Here is a 20,911-nt window from a genome sequence, read left to right as displayed (position 1 = left end):
GAGCTACTGGAGAGAGTCCTGCGTAGGGCTACAAGGATGATCAGGAGACTGGAGCACCTGCCCTCTGAGGACCAGCTGCGAGAGCTGGGCCTCTTCAGCCTGGGGAAGAGAAGACTGAGGGGGGATCTTATCAATGTCTACAAGCACCTGAAGGGAGGGTGTCCAGGGGACGGGGCCAAACTCTTTTCAGTTGCCYCRTGTGACAGGACAAGAGGCAATGGGCAGAAATTGAAGCACAGGAAGTTCTGCCTGAACATGAGGGGGAATTTCTTCACTGGGGGAGTGACGGAGCACTGGAGCAGGTTGCCCAGAGAGGTTGTGAGTCTCCTTCTCTGGAGATCTTCAAGGCCTGCCTGGATGCAACCCTGTCTAACATGCTCTAGGTGACCCTGCTGAGCGGGGARGTTGGACTAGGTGATCTCCAGAGGTCGCTTCGAACCTTACCGATTCTGTGATTCTATGAAATACTGTTGGGTTTGCACTCTGCTTGCCTAGGTCGTGACTAATACTCTGGGATCTGCTGCCTCAGAGGATTAACTGGTCTGATGTTAGGTAGGTGAACTGTGAATTAGAAGATCTGGGATCTGTGCCAAGCTCTGCCACCGACTCCCTGTGTGACTTTGTCACGTCTTTGCTCTGTGCTTCAGCTCCTCATCTCTTCTACAGAGAAAATAATACTAACTAAAGGCGGAGTTCAGACTCTGAGTGCTTCCTGGCTGCCTACTCCCTTATGTCAGGTGCCATGCAAAATCTTACGAATAAATGAAAGAGATTAAAATGTATATATGTAAAACAGTATGTACTCAGCATAAAGTTTACACTGTAGCCTTATTACAGTCCCAGATTTGTTCACCTTGCTCAGGTGGGTAACCCCAAAGAATASCACCTACGAGGCGAGCAAGCAGATTTGATCACAAGGGTACCTCAGTTCTTAGTTAAGGTTGCTGATACAGACACAGGTGATTCGAAGGTACAAGTTCCTGTGGCTCAAGATTAATATATAACGCTAGAATGTGTATGCTTTGGGGAAAATCACACTGAAGGCTGCCCAGCCCTTAAAAGAGGCAGAATCTTATTACTCAAGTACTGAGGAGCTGACAGCAGTGGCTGACGAGTRATAACACAGGTTCTCCTGTACTGTGTCCTCTCTGGTCATGTGAATAACGCACACACATTTTATGAGGAATYAGAGTTCAAATACCGCTGTGCTCTCTGACTAGAAACTTTTTCCCATCATTTCCAACACTACAATGCAGACATCTGCATCTGAATCAGTCTTAACTTCTTTTATAGTCAGGAGAGAGAAAATGGCATTTCTAGAGTATGATTCTTCTCCTACAGTGGCTATCTAACATGGCTTAGGTGGATCATACCCTGGAAATGCTATCTAGCTCAGACATAGGTGTTTGCAGGGAAGGAGCTTGGAGTTAAGCAGGACCTAGATGTTTAAATTTCCTTCAGTTTTGAAGGGCAGGCCCACACTCAGAGTAYTGTGTTTAGCCTAGGCAAAAATATCAGCAACTCACCAGCTGTGACTGAGGGCAAACGATTTCAGCTTAAATAATATGAACTGGAAGCCTTGTTTGAATATGGAAAAGCCATATCTCATGCAACTCTAGAAGGAAGAAAAAGCCTAAGACAGCCCAGTAGAAGGGGCAGTAGGAACTGATAAATGAGATCTCAGGAGACCCGCAACTGACTGACCTTGTAAGTGACCTTGGTCACATCAGTTTATCTCAAAACAAATCTACCTTGCAGAATCACAGAATTGTTGGGGTTGGAAGGGACCTCTGAAGATCACCTAGTCCACCCTCCCCTGCTCAAGCAGGGTCACCTAGGGCATGTTAGAAAGCATCCCGTCCAGTCAGGATTTGAATATCTCTGGAGAAGGAGATTCCACAACTTCTCTGGGCACCCTGGTCCAGTGCTAGTTATGGGGTACAGGTTCTCGGGGAAGAGTTAGGTCTTTTAGGCACATGTCACAAGTATCACAAAAGGTTGCTCGGCTGCTTGGGAGACATTAAGCAGGACCAGTTTTGAKGGAGAGAGTTTGGGGAGTGGCAGGGGATGCAATGTATTTGTGTCCCCATCTCCGTGGGTCCCCTGAGTTACCAGATTCTTTTCACCTTTGAGAGAGCCTCATCTACAACTATTGGCTATTTGCAGCAAAATAAAAAACCTGTTCAGATAACATTTTTCCCACTCCAACACCTTTTTAAATAATTTTCAACCACTCCTTTAATTACATAAAGTAGGACCTGCTTCCTTCCTGCATCTCTAAATTCATCCTGCCTTGAGTGCAGTCCCATAGCTGTCCGCAGACAGACCACACTGCAAAGCACACAACTGAAGAAGACCTGTGCCAGCATGTCATCAGTCCAGAGTCTGCCAGGATCTGTCCCTCTCACAGCTGTCAGCTCCTGTAGGGCACTGCGAACTGAGTGCAGGAGCTTCGGCTCCAGGCACAAGCACTTCTGCCACTTGAGGAAAGGAAGGCTTTCTGGCTGTAGTCTCCAGCGATGGGTAACGGGCAGGACACTGTGCTTCAGGCAGCACAGGGCATCACAAACACTCCAGAATTGCACAGTTCTTACACGTATTCACGTATATTCACAAAATATTTGCTCTGTATGTTATACATTTGTTCTGCAGTGCTGTATRATGGTGGGAAGAGGTGTAAAGTGGGAGGGAAAACCCTCATAGGGTTAATTTAATATAAATGTTGTTTAACTGTTATGAGATTTATCAGATATATTTTTCTCTGTGTATCATTTGACCTACAGCAGTTTAGCCCAGTTAAAGGTTACATTCTATCTCCTAAAAGAGGCACTGTTTACTTATGGASGGCTCTAATAGGTTTATGGGATACAATCGGGGGTAGGCTTGAGCTGTACAAGGAGGGAAGACTCCAACCTGGAAGAATAGGGAATTWTCCATTTTAAACTTTAATTATTGTTGGTTAATACGGTAATAAGACAACTGATTCAGTTCAGTGTTCCAGTACAACAGGCTCCACACTGATACAATTCATTTCCCTTTCCATATACTGATTTTCCTACAATACACCCATATGTAGAGGTTTAGCTCCAGATAGGCTTGGTGAGGACAAAGCAGGGGAGAASGGGATGTAGAGCAGTTTGTCAAGAACTGCACCTGAAGTTTGCAATGTATTCGCATAGACAAATTCTCAGAAAAATTAATCTAAAATAATTTCTAGAGCAAATTTGTTAAGTGCACTAAATTTCTGTGTGGATGCTCTTATTCGGAAGTCAGGCTGCTGAGACTGAGTGCAGTTTACTATGGTTAACCAGAATTTGAGAGAAAGTCAGGCTTGATCAGGAAAAGAGCATGTRTACTAGGAGTTGAGAATTACTTTTAAAATCACTGATCCAGCTAATTTCSCTGTGTACAGTCCCTAAGGCTCGACAGTGGCAAGAGCTGGTGGAGCCCCTCCAGCCAGCATCGTCCCGCTGCAGAAGGGCTCCCCAGGGGCGCAGAAGCAGCTGTGGCAAACTGCCAGTGTAATGAGTGTGTCCAGGGCTTCTTTGCCCRCAGTTGCCAGTTGCTGTATTGCCCCTCTGGGGATGATGGCAGCAAGGTGAATTACAACCAGCCCCTAGCACGGGTAACCCATAAGCAGAGGAGGGCAGAGACCACCCTCATAGGTGCACTGTGCTGTGAGCTTCTTGCTGCAACCAATGGTCTGAGCGGGGTATTTAATACCCCTTTGTGTGAATAAAAAGAAGAGAATGGACCTGAGAGAAGTAACCATGTGGCAGGGGGCAGCCACTTTGACAGCAGGCCAGGGCATAAGCCAGCCTAATAAAGTGAGAGTATTTCAAATGCATGCAAATTCAGAAAGCAAGTCAGTGACCTGAATTCTTAAACTGCAGCCGGTGGACTTAGACAGAATGAAAAGAGAAATGAACATAAAGTAACAGCTAATTTCCCCTGCGTCTGTGCAGAATTTTAACAACAGAAAGCTAATTTTGATATTTTGATAGAAGAATTATTGTTGAGCGCTGGCTCTTTTTATGAAATCACATGGCCCTTTCTCCGTGTTTCTTTGTGTGCTATCTGCAGCTGAGGATATCTGACTTTGCCATTCTTTATTAAGGGTACAACATCTATTAGTTTAGTWTCCACAATTTCACAAACCCCGGTCYACTTCACAGTTCTGGCAGCTTTGCTAGGAACATCTTTTAGGCTCTAAATCTCTTCTCTTTTCCTGTGTTTAATCCGTTGTTGCAATGAGAAAAATTGGAAGAGGAGTTGGAATCCACAGCACTAGTTAATGTTAATTATTTTTGTCTGGCCATGGGGAAAAATACATGTTGTGCTAGGAGCTGTACATAGGGAATAAAAAAGTGAGTGTGCTGTTGAGACCTTTAGTTTAAATATGTTAACTGTGCTCCTGTTGCTCCATTAGATGGAACTTACTCAGCTCTCTGAGGCAGGTTCAGCCTAGGTAGCTGCTTGGGAATCATTCAGTCCTCCCCTCATCAAGCTGTTACAGGCCGCTCCTGTGAGCAGAGACTTGTCCCTTGACACAAAAATGGCAGCTTATCTCTCTTCTTTAGGAAGGCAAGGGACCTTGAATTGCAACGCYTCAGAGTAACCAAACTTGAGGAGCTGGAATATGAGGTAGCTGTTGATGGCTCCCATGCCGGCTACATAGCACTTAAGTGAGCACTGAGACTTATGACAGGGACAGGGAACGTGTTGTAGGCAGTTAGGAAGAAAAGAGAATGGGGCTGTCGGTCTCCTGGAGGAAGGAAAGGTGGTTATCAGTGAAGAACTCAGGAGATGTCRGACTGGGAATGGTATCAGCCATATATCAGCTGTGGGAGAGAGGACAGACATCTTTACTCTTTAAAAAATAATGTTCTTCAAGTCTAAATTTTGCTTGGGGTCGTGACTGAGGCTGTCCCTGTGTACAGAGGTCAGAGGTCTACTGAGGTTAAGGAATGTTCTCCACGAGCTCAGGTCAGGGCGGGTGTGATCTTGGATGAAAGGGCTCTGAGCTTGGTTTCTGCTGCTGCCTGAATGCCTCTGAAATGTCCACAGGTGTATTAAACAGGATAYATGCTCAAGGGCAGAATCTGCTTACAGACATGTAACTGCAAGCTCCACARGAAGCACTAAAGCAGCATAAGGCAGGAAGGGTGCAAAGCACTGCTTTTCCACCGTAAAAGCAGGTGAGACTTCTAGAGGCATATGTGTGGAAGCATGTACCCAGCATGTACCCAGCAGCTTTTCACCTCAGAGGATCTGGGTCCAGATCTGAGCAGGATTTTGTGACCTGGCAGAATGATTTGGAAAGATGTGATCCACACGTGGCCAACATTTAGAACAGGAGAACTAGTTCAGCAAAGGAAGCAGAGAGTTCCTTGCCGGGGGGAATCATCCCTTAGCAAGGACACTGCGCTAAGCTGCGGAACCTAGCTTTAAATACATCCCCCGCTGTAGCCACACACGCATACACACACTCACACAAGTCAAAACAGTTCTTGTAGCTCTCCCCTGAGCTCTGCAAGAGCAGGAGTTGCTGAAATGGAATTAATTCCTTGTTCACCATAAGCCAGAGTCTTCGGGGAGCTGARTTTGGTGATGTCAGTGTAGTCTCATGGAGAAGCTGGGTGACTTAAAAGCCTCCCCTAAGCCTTGCAAAATGAGTAGCTTTCCTGAGGAGGTGGCCTGCTGTCCGGACACATCCTTTCGCCACACTTCCCAAACACAACACAGCTTCACAGGGTTTCAGTTCTGGGGCTGGCAACAGCCCTTTAAATTCCTGGAGACTGGCTTGATGTCCAAAGGCTCCCATCTCTGGTTAATCAATATTCATGGCAAAGCCTCATTCCCAGCATCTGCCCACATGAAGATCATCCAGGGGTCCATTCCTGATTTATTTGGAAAGTGCCCAGGAGGATGAATCAGGGCTCTCCTGCGCTGTCATGTACAAATACGGAAGAGGAAGACAGTCCCCGAATCCAGGGCTCACAAATAGAGCTGAATAGAAACTTTCTGATGAAACAAAAGTGTAGTAGGGTTATTGATCTCCAAATGCCTCGAGTTTCACCAGTTTCCCCCAACAGCTGTTTTCAGCAGCAGAGCTTAAAAAGCCTAAGTCTCARGTTGGCCTAGGATCCTAGATTATCTTGTAGACCAGATAGACAGAATTCTCCAGTGCCAGGGCGACAAGGCCAACATCCTTTACATTTTGACATTCCCGAAACATTTGTTCGTGGCACATGTCAACAAAATGTAATGAATTCAAATTACTGCTTTCCTTAGAAACGGAATAAATTTGTGTAGTATTTGGGGGTTTGGGGGCCATGATTGGGTGGATTGTTTATTCTAGTATCTAAGGCTCTGCTCAGCTTTTTAGTTTCTGTGCACCAAAAAACAGAGAAGGAGGAACTCCTGATAACGTATAGCCTCTGTGCTTCCATGATGAAATTGAAGGGGAAACAAGATTGCCCCTTCCCCTCCCTAATGAGCCTCTCACTGGCTTAGCAGGACCGCAGGACCCTATTGCAGCTCACTGGCTGTGGCTGTGAGCTTCAGAACGTCATTTCAGTTAGGGTTACACAGAGCCAAACTAATCAGCCGTTCAGTCCTCTGGTTCCTGTATTTAGCGATCTCCTTTTGAGGCAGGTGCTGTGACAATAAATCCAGGGCAGGAAAAATGAATTTGAAACTAAAGCAATTTCATAAATAAGATGAGGGGGAGAAATAATCTCAGAACCACTGGCCCAAGCGAACTCACTCCCCCTGTCTCATTCCACTGTTGGCTTATGTTTCGTGCAGGACTTCAGTCAAACCTACCAAGAAAATGTCTGTCGCAGCAGCGCAGTGCTGTATGCCTGTTGTGAATTGGTGCTGGCTGGAAGGAGGATTTCMCCCAGAAGCAAATAATAAGACTTAGATCAGTGTTTAGAAGCATCGTGTAAATGATGCTGTAAATTAGAGTGGTAGAAACAATTTTTCAGTCTGCTAACCAATTTTRGTTTTGAAAAATGGTTTTGAAAAATTCCTCTCCCCTTCAAAAATAAGAAGGAACATTTTCAGTAATTCTGTAAAATGTTCTGCAGACAAAAAAAGCAAAAATTTGAGATTTTCTTCGTAAACAGAAAAATAAAAAATTGATCRAATGAAACGGTTGATAAATAATATTTTTGTTTGACTTGGGCCAAGGAAAATATTAAAATGTAGCATATTTTCAAAGGAAAACTGAAATGTTCTGTTTAAAAATTAACAAAACTAAGCATTCCAAGGCTTTTGCTGGAATTATTTTGTYAGCCTGACATAAATTTAAGGAGCTTTGATCAAATCATTTTTCAGGAACTASTACACGTTTGGAAGATGTTAGCAGGTTCTCTGTTTAGTGCACTCCCAAGGAAAGCGGAGTCTGCTGTTCAGCTCCTTCTGTGTTGTCAAGCGCTCTGCTTATGAAAACATCAGGCCTCGCAATCCATCCGTGCAGCTCTGATTAACATCGCTCTGGGTTGTCGTTCAGATTGAGGGCAGCCGTGGAAATTGCGGGCTATTCAAGCACAGACAAGCAAATCAGAAACCAGAGACAGGTGACGTGGAATTAMAGAGTGAAATGAGTTGTTCACTGTGATGACGGAAACACAGAGCAGTTGCTGGTATTGAGCTTTTTGGAAAGTTGCATTAGCAACATCTGCTGTTTCTCCTTCTTGTACTCCCAGCCATTCCTCTTAGCCTGTTTTCTCTACAGTATGTTATCAAGAAAGCAAATGTGGTAGGGCAGCTTTTTTGTCTGACTGCTTTGAACTCAGCATGCTGTCTCCCTTCCACATCCTGACCTTGCAGTGGTGCAGGATAGCAGCAGATTACCCATGCTGGGATTTGTACCTTCAACTCCAGAAAGAAGATGATTACAAACCTGCAGTCTGAATCCCTCTTTACCTCAAGTGTGCTGTCCGGATCCTTTCTTAGCCATCAGTTTTATGGTAGRTAGGTTATTCTTTTTCTCCTGACTTGGAGCAATTAGTATTTCTGTTTCTGTTAAGCAGCCCTTTGGGATCCCATTTGTTTGTAAGTGTGTGTGTGATTCTAGAAGATACTGCCTGGAAAGCATTGCATATGCACAGTCTGACTCTCTGATGCCTCATCCACTCCCTTTCATTGAATATTCACTGCAGAAATGCTCTGAGTTTAAAGGTGGCATCCATACTCCCCCTGGTGTAAGTGCCTACATGAACTGCAGGAAGAATCAGGATCTGTCTGCCGTGGGGATATCCAGTGCTGACTGTTCCAGTCTGGTATGCGATAAAACCAGCGTTGTGCAAATACCGCACATCAGTGCTTGCAGTGAAGCCAGGTTCTCCAGCCCCTGGGGTAACATCAGCAGTACTGAATGCAGTGATGCTGCTCAGGACGCTGTTTTCTACCTTCGGCCTTCCATGGCTGGTGTTTCYTTTGAAGATAACTGCCTGTCCATATGCCTTTCTGCTCTTTTGGAGGGAGTGATTAGCAATGGGGAAAACACAAAGCATTAAGCRTGCCAAAGCACTACCCACAGCATCATGTCCCCAGGGCAGCAGTTGCAGATYCAGAATCAGACTTCTGCCAGCATCTCAGCAGTTTGGTTTTATGGTGCAGTTCAGCCCACTGAAAAGGATGACCAGGGAGCTTTAGATCTCAAACTTTACCTGGTCTAAGCATTTGCACAGCACTGTGCAAGAAACCTGAACCAGTAATTATCGCATTGCACTCTTCTCAGTTGTTTTAACYGTGTATCCACCTTTATAAGAGATCCAGTCTTGTTTTTAAAATGTGAAAGAGAACCCCTTTGTTTGTTCTTCCTGTGCTTAGCTACCATCACTATTAATCTGCTCCTTATTTTTCATCAGGGCATGTCAAAATCGGATCTCATGACTCTTTGTGAAACCCTAAAGAATGATTCTTGTCAGCTTCCTCTTACTGTGAAATCAGCATCACATCACCTCTTCTATGAGAAAAAGCTGAATACATTGTACTTCCTTATTTGTTGATGCTTTCCAAGTCTGATTCTTGTGGATATTTTCTGTGCTTTTTCAAGTTTGCAGGCAGCCACTGGGACATTGTACTGTATGCCAGTGGTCCTCCTAGCATTGTATGTGGCAGTGACTAGTATTTCCCTTCTTCTGCTTGATAATTTCCTCCTTATTTGTGCAAAGGTATTTCATCTTTTGTTGGAGGTAGCTTTGGAACTCAGCTAGTTATATTCAAGACCCTACCAAGCCTTTTTCAGAGTTACCACTTTTCAGGACACCAGCTACCCTCTTCTGAGTGTGGTTTAAGTTCTTTGCTACCAGTTGTTTGATTTTACAGTTGGCTACAGTAAGAGTCTTGTTCTTAAACTCCAACTCTTCATCCRMTACAGATATAAAAGATACACTATACAATTAAAAAATTWAAAAAAAAAGGAAAAAAMCAATCTGGATGTCATCTGTGCGCAAAGACCTGAGATGTGACTAGCATGGGCTTGAAAGGCAATTGCTCTGCAATCTAACTGGGTACTACTCCACTAGTCCAGAGTATAGCTATCCACGCTTAACCATTCCTTCTTGCAAACTGTCAGCTGACCAGCTTAATCTCCATTTACTAGGGGTGCAGCTAGCATGTGCCAGACTGAAGATTCTTCTCAGAATATCTGATGGGATAAAGGCAAATATTTGCCCTAAGACCATGGGCTTAGTCAATTATATCAACAGTTGACTTATCATGAAAGTTGTAGTTTCATGAAAGAGTGGAGAYAAGTTTAACGGAGAAGCCTTTGTTTGTAAGAAACATATTATTTGGCAAGAGTTGTGCTGCCAGCACTTAATTTTTAAAGCAAAACATGATTTGGGGATTAAAATTCAGAAAGAGAAGCCCTTCCAGAGCCAGGCCTCCATTCAATACCTGTAGCTCTCTCATACTCTGTAAATCCGCTGCAGCTGGCAGGATGCTGCCTATTATTTGCTCTGGTCCTGTATAGGAASCAGAATTGAGCAGTCAAGAGCCAGCAAAAATGGCATTTGAATTAGAGCAGAGGTTTGCTAGGGGATGCGGGGCCTGAGGATACATTTAGTTCAGGAGGAAGGTTAATACAGCTTCTGATCTGATACAAACTGGCTGGTGCTTCTTCTAGAGGTGATCCTCCTACACGCAYCCCCTGAGCTTCAGTCACAAAATGAGCTATGTATAGACGCACAGCCAGGGAGCCCAGCATGCAAATGCGCACACAGACACAAACACACACACCTTATTAGGCTGAACCCTTAAAGGTCCTGCCAGCCTCAAGAAACAAACAAAAAAAAAAAAAAAAAAAAAAAAAAAGCATATGAAGGTACTGTCATCTGTTCAAACTGGCATATGTTGTCAGGGTGCAGGGTCCTTGAAAAGGCAAGTGCAGGACATCTAATGCACCCTATTTAAAAAAAAACAAAATATTCAATCCAGTGTAAAGGCACCAGTTCCTCATAAATCAATGCCATTAGTTACCCATTTTCATAACGTTACGGGAATGCGGATACGCAGGCTGTTGTGCAGAGCGCCTGTCTACATCAGAAATCCTCTCCTCGGAGAAGGCATTGTGCTCTGGTGAAAGGGCATCTCTGACAGCATCCTCCCCCTGCGCTGCATGGTTCGGTCCTTCACTCCAGGAGAGTGTCCCTTCAGTGCTCGGTGTGCTCTAAGGCCAGACAAACTCATAACAACGTATTTTCCAGCCCATTGAAAAGATAAAGTGCTGAGCTAATATTTTGCTGCAGGCTAGAACGTCCAGCTGGAACATGAGGTTCACTGGCCTGCAGTTTCCTTAAAGCTGGGGCTAGAAGTTCACAACAACRTAAGATGGTAACTGCAGCATGTCGGAGGGCTCTCGCTTGGGCTAGCTGAGCTTCTCTGACATGTGATGTCCTTCTGCCCTTATTCACAGAGAAATTTCCCTTAAGCTAGAAACAAATGCTTGACTTTCTTCCTGCTAGGGATTTGCGAGCCTTAGGATGAAGTCTTGGCCCCACTGAAGTCAATGGCAAAACTTCCAGTGACCTCACTGGAGCCCGGATTTCACCCATAATAGTTTGTAGTGTACCGTGAGATTCTCAGATAGCAAATTTTAACCATGACATTAACATTTCAGTACTTTTAGATATTGAAGGATTGTCCTTAGYAAGGAWAAAGACATGCATTTAAGTGACTTGGGAGGGGAGAATGTTTCTTTTGAACCCTGGGATGGTTTGAGATCAGAGCTAAGCATCCAAATCTCAAGGATCTCTCTATCTTCCTGTTCCATTTCCTAAACAGTGAAGCCTACTAGCCACCTGCAAGTAGGCCAGTTCGCACAGGGGACAGTGTGATCTGTTCCTGGCTGCAGCATGTCTCTTCATGCTTTCTCCACAGGTCCTCTCCTGTTCCTGGGCTGTATCACTTGCAAAGACCCTCCAGGTTGGGGAACGGGTCATTCATAATCTTTCACATTCCTCCAACATGTGTCCTTGCTGGAGTTTGGCCTAGCACAGAGTGTAAAATAGAGCACTGTCTGGGGGGGGGGAATACTGTATTTTTCCACAAACCATTCTCAACCTTAGCTTGGCAGCTGAGCCCCCTTCTGCTGCAAACAATCCCTACATACAAGTTGCTCTTTCGGTGCTCAGTCACTGGAGGCTTTTTYTCTGCAAAGGAAGAACTGACGAGTCAGCTCACCAGCCTAGCAAAGATGGACTGAGCAATAAGGAGTAATGTGATAAGAGCAGGAATCTGGGATTCAGTTTGTCATGAAACCTGAGRCAAGCTGATCTGTGCCTGGCTTTGCCCAATAGAATGGGATGATGGGGTGATTATTTTCAGACAGAAGAAGATCTTGAGTGCAACAGAAGTGCTTGGCATTAGCTAAGGACATATTAATGAAAGGCCCAATTAACATATATAAATCAAACAGACCTACATTTCAGCTGAGGATTTCTTCCACAGGCAATCTGAAGCTAAGTGTGTAGTATATAATTCCAGAGAACAGTGAGCTGGATCTTTGGGAAAATATCAGGCTTCTTCAAGAAAAACTTGCAGTATTTGGTTCCACTTTCATTGATATTTTGTAGAATATGTTTGATTGTAAAAGCTCTCTGTCACACCATGTAAGGGCCAGGACTTGAATCTGGAACAAAGTAGGAACACCAAGCTTCATCTGCAAGACAAGTTTGACCTGCATGAGATACTGGATGAGATGACTCCAAGCCTGCTTGGATGAAATAGTTAATTTACCAGACTGGTATGAGATTTTAAAGTGAACAAGTTCTTTGAGACAGATAAAGCAACTGGAGAGTTGCTAAAGACTCAGGCAGGCTTCACTGGCACTAGATTTTTAAAAATCGAAGTCTCTATTCTCTTTTTAGCTTGTGAAGCACAAAATGAGAACCTTCTGAATTTGTATTTTTTACTAGTAGTCTCCAAGACTCCCCAATATTGACCCTATTGTCTAAGACTGAATCCTGTAAGACATGGTTTTGTGGGATCTTTAAGTCTATTGCTCATATCACAAAAGCAGAAGATGAGTTGCGTGCCATCTTTTTGTTGGAGCAAATAGACTGTGACAACACAATTTTCTTACAAAGGTAGAAGGTAGACAGCGCCAACGATTTGAGAAAAGTCTGGCATGGATCTTTGAGGATGCCTCCCTTGATTTTACGTCTGCAATTCACCTTTTCTTTTTCCACTTTCTGTACAGGTAAGAAAAATTCCATTCTGCTGCATAAAGTCCAGCACGACCTCAATTCAGGTGTGTTCAACTACCAGGAGAATGAGATCATCCAGCAGATTGTTCAGCATGACAGAGAGATGGCACACTGTGCTCACAACGTCCAGGCTGCTGCCGCCGCTGCTGCTGCAGCTGCATCCACACCCACCCCTGTCATCTGGACTCCTCTGATCCAGGCACCCCTGCAAGCTGCAGCAGCCACTACATCTGTCGCTATAGCTCTGACCCACCACCCACGTCTCCCAACAGCCATCTTCCGTCCTCCAGTGTCTGTCTTGGGTTCCTTGGGACAGCAATCCAGCCAGACTCCAAGACAGCTGAAAAGGCTTCAGTCTCTCATCCCATCAGCTGGGCCTTCTGCTGTAGGCTCTCCCTCCAGTACTCCATCCCAGCTGCATACACCAGGAGCAGAAACCCCTTCGTCCTCTTCCTTCCACATCCAGCAGCTTGCAGGATTCTCAGCCTCTACCGGCTTAGGCCAGTTCCACCAGGCCTCAGTGGGATCCCCTCCAGCTGGCTCAAGCCAGACAGCTTTGAGTGGCGCGTCCTCAGTGGGACTGAACCAGTTCCAACAAGCATCTTCTGGATCACCATTAGGGACAGGTCAGCCCATGCAGCAGCAGCAACAGCCGCAGCAGCAGCCGCAGCAGCCACCGCCCCTTTCCAGCAGTGGATTTGGGCACTTCCAGCAAGCCACAACTAGCTCTCCATCAACATCATTCACCCAGCTCTCATCAAATTCACCCCCCAGTCTCCTCAACCAGTTTCAGCCCACCRCAAGACCGCTGCAGGGGGGACAGTTACAGCAGCTCTCGGGCAGTGGGACTTTGGGGAGAATTAATCACTTCCAACTCCCTCCTTCTTCCAGTTCTCCATCCTCCAGCCTAAGCCAGCTGGCACAGGCCTCTGGTGGTCCATCCTCAGGCCTTTGCCAAATACATCCAAGTGCATTAGGATCTTTAACTGGAACGATAGCCCAGCTCCACCAAGAAAGGTCACCTTTTGCCTCCATGTCTCCACTACAACAGTCTGGTGTTGCCTCTCCATGTTATACCCCTTCTGGCCTTAGTCCTCCTAATCAGAGCCCAGTGGCAACAAGAACTTTTCAGTGTGGCCCTGCCGGGGCCTCAGGCTCTCACGGATCTCTGCTGCTGTCTCAGACCGCCAGCCCACCTCCTCAGATCCTGCAGTCCAGGAGCACGCCACCCCTGCCACCAGGACGTCTGAGCCAGGACATCAAGCTGATCTCTGCTTCCCAGCCATCTTTGCCCCAAGAGCTGGCTCAGACRCTGAGCCAAACTTCTCCCCATTCCTCTAGGGAATCCATTTCCAGCTTCTCTCCTTTCCCTGGCGGAGGGGCTGGACTTCTTGGGAAGCCTTGTAGCTCAGTTCCTGGGCGTGTGACTTTRCCACGTCAGATGTCCTCAGGTTCTTTACCACATCCGCTGGTGTTTGGGGCCAGCACTGCAGGCACTGCTTCTCTGACTGCTGGTGGGCGGAAAGAATCCATAGTGCTCACAGGGGATCTGGAACCTGTCAGATCCAAGCTGCCCTCCAATTTGTGAGGACTCCTTCTGAAAGCTGGTTATGTCAGCCGTGCAATTCAGTTYCTGATCAGACTTTCATGAATCATTTTTTTCTTTTTCGTTTTTTCTCTTTTTTCCCCCCATTTCTTTTCTTTAGGTTTAACTGTGATTAGAAATAAACAAAAAACACAAAAACAACAAAAAAAAAAGAAGATAACCAGGTATTCTTAGAGCTATAGATTTTTGGTCACTTGATTTTATAGAATATTTTAATACATGGAGCAAAAGGATATTGGAAAATTTAATCCAACGAGGTAACGCACAGACATGGCGTGTGCCTGAGCTGGAACATATGAATGATCAGCCATAGAAGCCACCAAAAATGGTTTTCCTGTTGAGACAAAGATCCGAGGTTGACGTGGGCCGTAAAARGAAACATCAGGTCAGGCCCATAGCTGGTGTATTTGGAACAGCTCTGGTTGGCGTCAGCTTTGCACCAGCTGTCAACCTGGCCCACAGCACCTAGATCTGGGGGGACTTGGATGGCTCACTGTGCACATCAGAAAGTTTCACTTCCTCCCAAGTTTTCTCCTGTGATCAGCAGGTTGCAGAGGAAGCAAGAAGAGGGGTGAGTTTCACTAATGCGATCTCTTCTAGGGATTGCAGAAGGGCTGAGTTTTTGTTTGTCTCTTTCTTGGACTCCATCTGAAGAAGATAAAGGTGACTAAGAGATGGACGGGCCTGACTTCAGATGCTTGTCTCTCTCTCGTTCCACTGATGCTATAATGGGAACAGAAATAACACTTACAGGAAGGGCAGTGAATATCCCCGCTGTATTTCCATAAGCATCGTGGATGTGGGTTGTTGGAAGAGAAGTCCCATCTCTGTGCCGGCACACCAGGCTGCTGGCCCCAGCAGAAGAGCCCAGACCTCAGCCWCTGCATGGTTTGGAAGGCATGTGTGCCACATTCCCAGGTGGGGTGTGCAAAGCAAGGGAGGGATGAAGAAAGAGACAGCACTTTAACCTTCTCTCAGTCTTAATGTCTCAGTGTCCATGGGCTGACTGCTTTGAAAAGAACTGGGGAGAGTAAGATCGAAAAGTGGGGTGCAGCCACCCCAGCGCTCTTCCTCCTTAGCCCCGGGGAGTTTGAGCTTTGAGGCACTGAGGGTAATAATTGGTGCCTAGCCAAAGATCCTTCAGATTTACAACTATGTTTATACCATTAAAAAAGATTCAGATCAGAAATTTGGCTAGCCATGGTCCATGCTTCTCCTCTGATGAGGGAATTGAAATTGTTTGCTTGATTTCACCAGCAATAACAGCCTGCACTGGYTCTGGTCTCGCTCTGCAGTTGCAGCATCACTGGACACACCTGGGGCCTGGCAGGGTCCTTGGGCTRGATTTTTGGGGYTCTCCTGATTTAAGGCATTTAAAGTGGGAAGAAAACAGTAAGGGGCCATTGGGTGCACACAGCATCAAGAAGCTACAGCCTTTACCTCTAGAGCAAATGTCTCCTTTACATTTTAATTCAATCCTTTCTTTCTGTTTTGTTTTTCCTTAGCCCAACAGGTGTCTCTGGCCACCTCACTATAAAAAGTCAGGTGCTCAACTTTTCTAACACTTGTTAGAAAAACATGTCCAGCCTCCCTCTGTTTCCAGCTATCACAAAGCCCCTCCACCCCACAGAGGGAAAGCAGGACTTCCTGCAGCAGTGCCAAAACAACTTAATAACTGCAACAACAACAGAGATCCCCGCACCTCCCCCTCACCACTCTCTCCCAAAACATTGGCTGACAGCTGATTTTTATACCAAATTGTTTGCAGAACTCTGACATGTGCCTGTATCTTGAATGTTGCTGCAAGCATTACTGGGCATTCCCGATTCCATGTGCTTTAGTGGCTCAGAATTCAGATATAATCAGCTTTGGTCTTCCTTAAAGGGTTAGGGGAAATCTAGAACTGTTTTTTCTACTAGCTGCCTAAAACTATATGTGTGTGAGTGTGTAAGGCGGGAGGTGTGTACACCTGTGTGTGTGTGTGTGTGTGTGTGTGTGAGTGTGTGTGTGTGTCTGTGTAGGTACATATATATGTACACGCACATACTTTTATATATATAGTATACAGTTAATACACATATGTAAACTATTTATGCACCTGTGGAAGCACACACACACACATATATATCCATATATATATAAATATATATGTATATCTCCTAGTTTTAAAATACATGTCAGTTTTGACCCTCCTGTAGGATTAATTGGCGGGTGATAATTACAGTGTACAGAGCCTGCTCTTCTGAAGTATGTACAGGTTCGTGTTGAAACAGAATCGMATTGATGGAGGTATAACAGGTTCACAGACCTCTCATATTCTCAAAAATAGCAGACAATTCCTAGAAGGAAGACTCAGAATATCTTTTTAAGTTTAATACTTGCTCTAATAATCTTGTTTTCCCACATGCTAGAGGGCCCCCTAGAACGAGCATGGCAAGAGGCTGGGAGCTAAGTGACTTGGGTCCGGGGAACGCAATATAATCAGGTGGGAAGAGTCTTTAGCTCAGCAATGCCAAGCCCTCATGGATGAATGTCCTGTGACTGCTGCATTGCTACTCAAATCTCAACAACCCCTGTGGACACTCAGACAAACGGAGGTGCACAGAAACACCTTGAGGGCTGTCTCTGGTAGACGTGTTCCATCCACCAGTCTGGTGACCATCTTTCATTCAGTTGGGTTCCTTTGCTTTGAGTTTGAGGATATTTTTTGATTTTCCCATTCTTAGCGGTGCAGTAGCCAATATTGAGTTACTCTGACTGGACCCCAGTCAACACTAGGCTTGTCTCAGTAGGTGGAACTATAATAATTATTATTGTTATTTTTTGGTTTATTTTGGGGGGAAGGGAGGGAAGAGTTCTAGGGGCGGGGTTTGCAATATAAAACACAATGAAAACCTTAGTAAATAAAAAYATAAAAACCCATCCCTCTGACTTGCTGTCTGTTTTGAGTGTTGAACTTTAGGCAACATAAGACTTAAGAAAATACTTGCGTGGCATTTCAGCCCTCTCTTTCCCATTGGAGACAGAAGATGTAGATTTCTGTCTCACTTCCTGCCTGTGTTTTCCTGATGTCTCCATAGCTTTAGCAGTGTGTTTACCTGCTCCCACATACCTACCTCACATATTCTTATAGGAAAGAAAATTAAGCCATTAACAGTAAAAGGTTTTAAACTTTGCCTATACTTGAATGATTAACATTACAAAAGAAGAAATCTGATAGATATTTTGCAAATGTGTATCTGAAAAGTTTTCACTTTACTGGCAGATCTGGAACCTCTGACTGACTCTGTGATCCTTAAGAGATGAGCTCAAGGACCTTATGGCAGGAAACACACATTAACAACTTGGAATAGGGGCTATCATTGAAAGCAAAAAGAAGAAAAAAAAAGAAAAAAAAAGGAGAAAGGAAATAATAGCTATTTCCAGATCTGGATGATGGTGCCGAGGTCAAGTATTTTAGGAAGATAAAACTAGCCTCAACTCTTATCTTTCATTTCACTCCTGTGAGATCCTCTTTGAGTTTTTGTGCAAACCCACCCTAGGAAGTGTGCACAAAATGGATGATTTGGGTCAGTAGCTCGCACTGTAGCTGTATGGCCTTGTGCCCATCTCTCTTCATAGCCAAGAAAGTGTTGAGCAAAGCACCCCGACTGCTGGAGTCCTGCCTACRGCCTGTGGCAGTGAGGTGCTGTGCTCCCTGCTTCCTCTCCTCTAACCCACTGAAGCCCAGAGCCTTGCTAGATCTCCGCAGTGCCTCACCTCTGCCTTGTTGATGCTCTCCCATTCATCTGTCCTTGTCTGAAATCTCACTTTCTTGGTACCTTCTCATCAAATGGCTGCATTTAGCCTTCTAACTTTACATCTGCCCCAGCCTCTGAAAGGCTTAATTTGGTAACACGTCAACAACGTGCCTTTCCCACCAGTCCAGGACCTTCTTTACCAGGAATCCCATTGCCAGAGATGACAAAAATTGATCGAGCAATTTATTGAGGAAAGATTGGATTCAGAGAGCAGCAAGACAGGAAAGGAGCCCAAGGGCTCATGTGTGAGATGAGGATTTTGCAGAGACGGGTGTGCAGAGACGTGCACACACACGCCTGTCCCACTGACGCTGCACAGCACAGACACTGACTTCCAAGCAGGACCTTCTCTTTTGCTATCCCTCCTCCACATGTTTCTGATGCCACAGAAAAACTGGAAACCCTGTCAGTGTTCCTCCGTCCATCCTCTGACCTAGTCTGGCTCTCTGTGAGCAGAGCTGGTGAGGAAAGAGTAAACCAAACATTTACATCAGAGAATGTAGTTCCCTTGAAACCAGATGGCCCTGCCCTGGTAGGTCAGCTGTCCTGGAGCTTCACTGAGGGAAGAAATTCAGGCARTAAGATGTTTGTTTTGCCTTTCGAAATGAAAGTCTGTTTCAGGCTTTTTATTTTGAACATTATTATTAAAGCGGAAGCGGGGATTGTGATTCAGTCYTGCCTAGTCAAAAAATTATTTAAATYATGTTTCAAGAAGATTCCAAGAGTTTTTTGTTGAAGCAGAGTGAAATCCAAGTTTTGAAATCTTAAACAGCCCTGTGAAAGTTGCCTTCTGTTCTCCACCAACCTCTAGCAAGCAACATTGTCCAGCCAGCATGTCCAAGGACAAATTCCCTTGTACCTAAACGGAACAAAGACTAACCTGAGGGCCAGCATTTCAGCACAGCTAGTAGCCACATCTGTGCTCCAGGTCAGTGTGGATCAGGATGGCACAGACAGCTTTTCCATGACCMAAGAAAAGCCCTGGCTCCAATCTCCAGAGGACCCAAGGAAGCCCCACCAGCTGCAGGACTGCACACATGGAAGGGCTTGACTGGCTTAGSATGTGCGTTGAGGCCACCTTTACTAAAAGGACTCAGGACCATACACTTTCATGATATTTGCACACTGGCTGTCGGAAACAAACTATTCAGATACCAGAGCCAAGTCACCCTCCTATCAACAGGGTGCTTTCTCCACCTCCTATTCGCTACTACCTCCCCTGCAGTGCCTTGTGAAGCAACAGCCCATCGGGCTGGGGACTTGCGGCAGGAGAAAGCAAGATTGCCAGCTCTTGTAGGCCTCCTCCCCATAGCAGTCTGGCCAGGGATGTTCATGGGAATTTCAGCCTTGTCCCTGGAAACCATCCCTGACTGTATGGCTGCCTCATTTCTCATTTCTCCTAGAAAAGAGCAATTGCTGACTACAGGATAGAGGCACAGRCTCCCAAACCAATGCTTCTTAGAGCCAGTGAGAGATTTTGAGCTGGTGAGAAGGACAGAATTTCTGTCTGTTTTTGTCCTCCCCCTAGCAATGCTTTTCTGCAAGCACTGGGACTGCCTGATCCCCTGCACCAGGCAACCTTAGACAGAGGAAAGCAATGCTGAAGCTGCAGTGAGAAGCAGGCTGAGGCTCAGCACTCTGAAATGAGCATTTTCTTCCTCTTTGCAAACTCACTGAGCTGTTTGAACTAGCAAGATGATAAGGTTCATTGAGCACAAAGTGCTCTGGCGCTGTGTGGACACCAGCCTGGCAAGACCCTCAGCAGACCTCTTCAGGCAGCATTGTCCTCCAGCTACAGTCACTGCAGGAGGACCCCTGAGACAACCTGAGCTATGTGTCTCCAGGTGGCCTGGCACTGGGGAGGGGCTGTGCATGCCCTGGCAAGCAGGCGGCTGAGTCCTCCCTTTCTTTTATCTTCTCTGCAAATCCAAGGATCTGGCAGCTCTGGGCACAGGACTGATGAGCTCAAAGGAAGCAACGGGGTATACAAGGTACTTCAGCGAATGCCAAGGAGAAGGAAGAGATTTGCGTTTGCCCTGTTCTCCTTTGTGCTAGGGGAGACATTAGCAAGTTAGAGCCTCCGCTTTCAAGAAATGAATACATCATAGTGTATATTTTATTCAGAAATAAAGAAAAAGAAAGCCAAATACTGATAACAGCTTTTGCTCATTCACTCCACTCAGCCTCAGGGGCCAACCTTGTACCTGCCAGCCCGTGGGACTGGTGGGGCATGAGCTGCCAGCTGCATGATCTGGCCTCTGCATCCCTGTTATTTTGTGGGAGAGTCAAACTTGGCARGGAAAGGAGAGTTGCAGGAAAAGGCCTGGGTGACAGGTCATGTGAGGGTGCAGCAGAAGAAAGGGATGGGAGGCTGAGGAAGATGGGCTTGCAGATCATTTTGGGATGTGCTGTCTGCAAGGCACTGCCTCCATTCGTGTGTGGGACACAGCATGTAGACGGCAAACTAAGGAGCTGCTCTAGGCCCAGCACTGCTTGTCCCATGTCACCCACTGCTGCTCCTCCAACTTCAGGCAGAAGCAGGAGAAGCTGGCATCCAGGTGAGGAGAAAACCTCTCACATTTCCACCCCTGCAGGACAGGCCAGGCTTGTGCAACCCTGGGGATACCCTGTGGCCAGGGCTGAAGCAAGACTCCCATGTGGAGCAGGTGAACCCAYGGCATCCCCATGACCACAGAAGTGACCAGGGGCATAGAAGGTGAGGGCACATGTAGATACTCATAGCCTTAAATGACAGGATGGATGGACATCTTTCCAGCCAA

The 20,911-nt window shown here is 45.8% G+C and overlaps 1 protein-coding gene across 3 annotated transcripts in view; it reads left to right on the top strand.

The window, feature by feature from the left end:
- The window catches only part of HCN4 (hyperpolarization activated cyclic nucleotide gated potassium channel 4), a 110,188-nt gene extending 95,875 nt beyond the window's left edge, over window positions 1-14,313 (top strand). The window contains exons 8-9 of one of the 3 annotated variants that reach the window (XM_085300747.1): window positions 12,719-13,278; window positions 13,390-14,313. In XM_085300747.1, coding sequence (XP_085156873.1) covers window positions 12,719-13,278; window positions 13,390-14,313 — 1,484 coding nt within the window. Of the gene's footprint in view, window positions 1-12,718 lie in introns of all 3 variants that reach the window. The other 2 variants (XM_085300748.1, XM_085300746.1) reach the window with 2 other exon arrangements.
- The last annotated feature ends 6,598 nt before the right edge of the window (window positions 14,314-20,911 follow it).

Source organism: Rhea americana, unplaced genomic scaffold (assembly GCF_003343005.1).
Source record: "Rhea americana isolate MKP2758 unplaced genomic scaffold, rheAme1 scaffold_168, whole genome shotgun sequence".
In the NCBI taxonomy this organism is placed as follows: domain Eukaryota; kingdom Metazoa; phylum Chordata; class Aves; order Rheiformes; family Rheidae; genus Rhea; species Rhea americana.
This window is presented reverse-complemented; position numbering and strand designations above follow the sequence as displayed.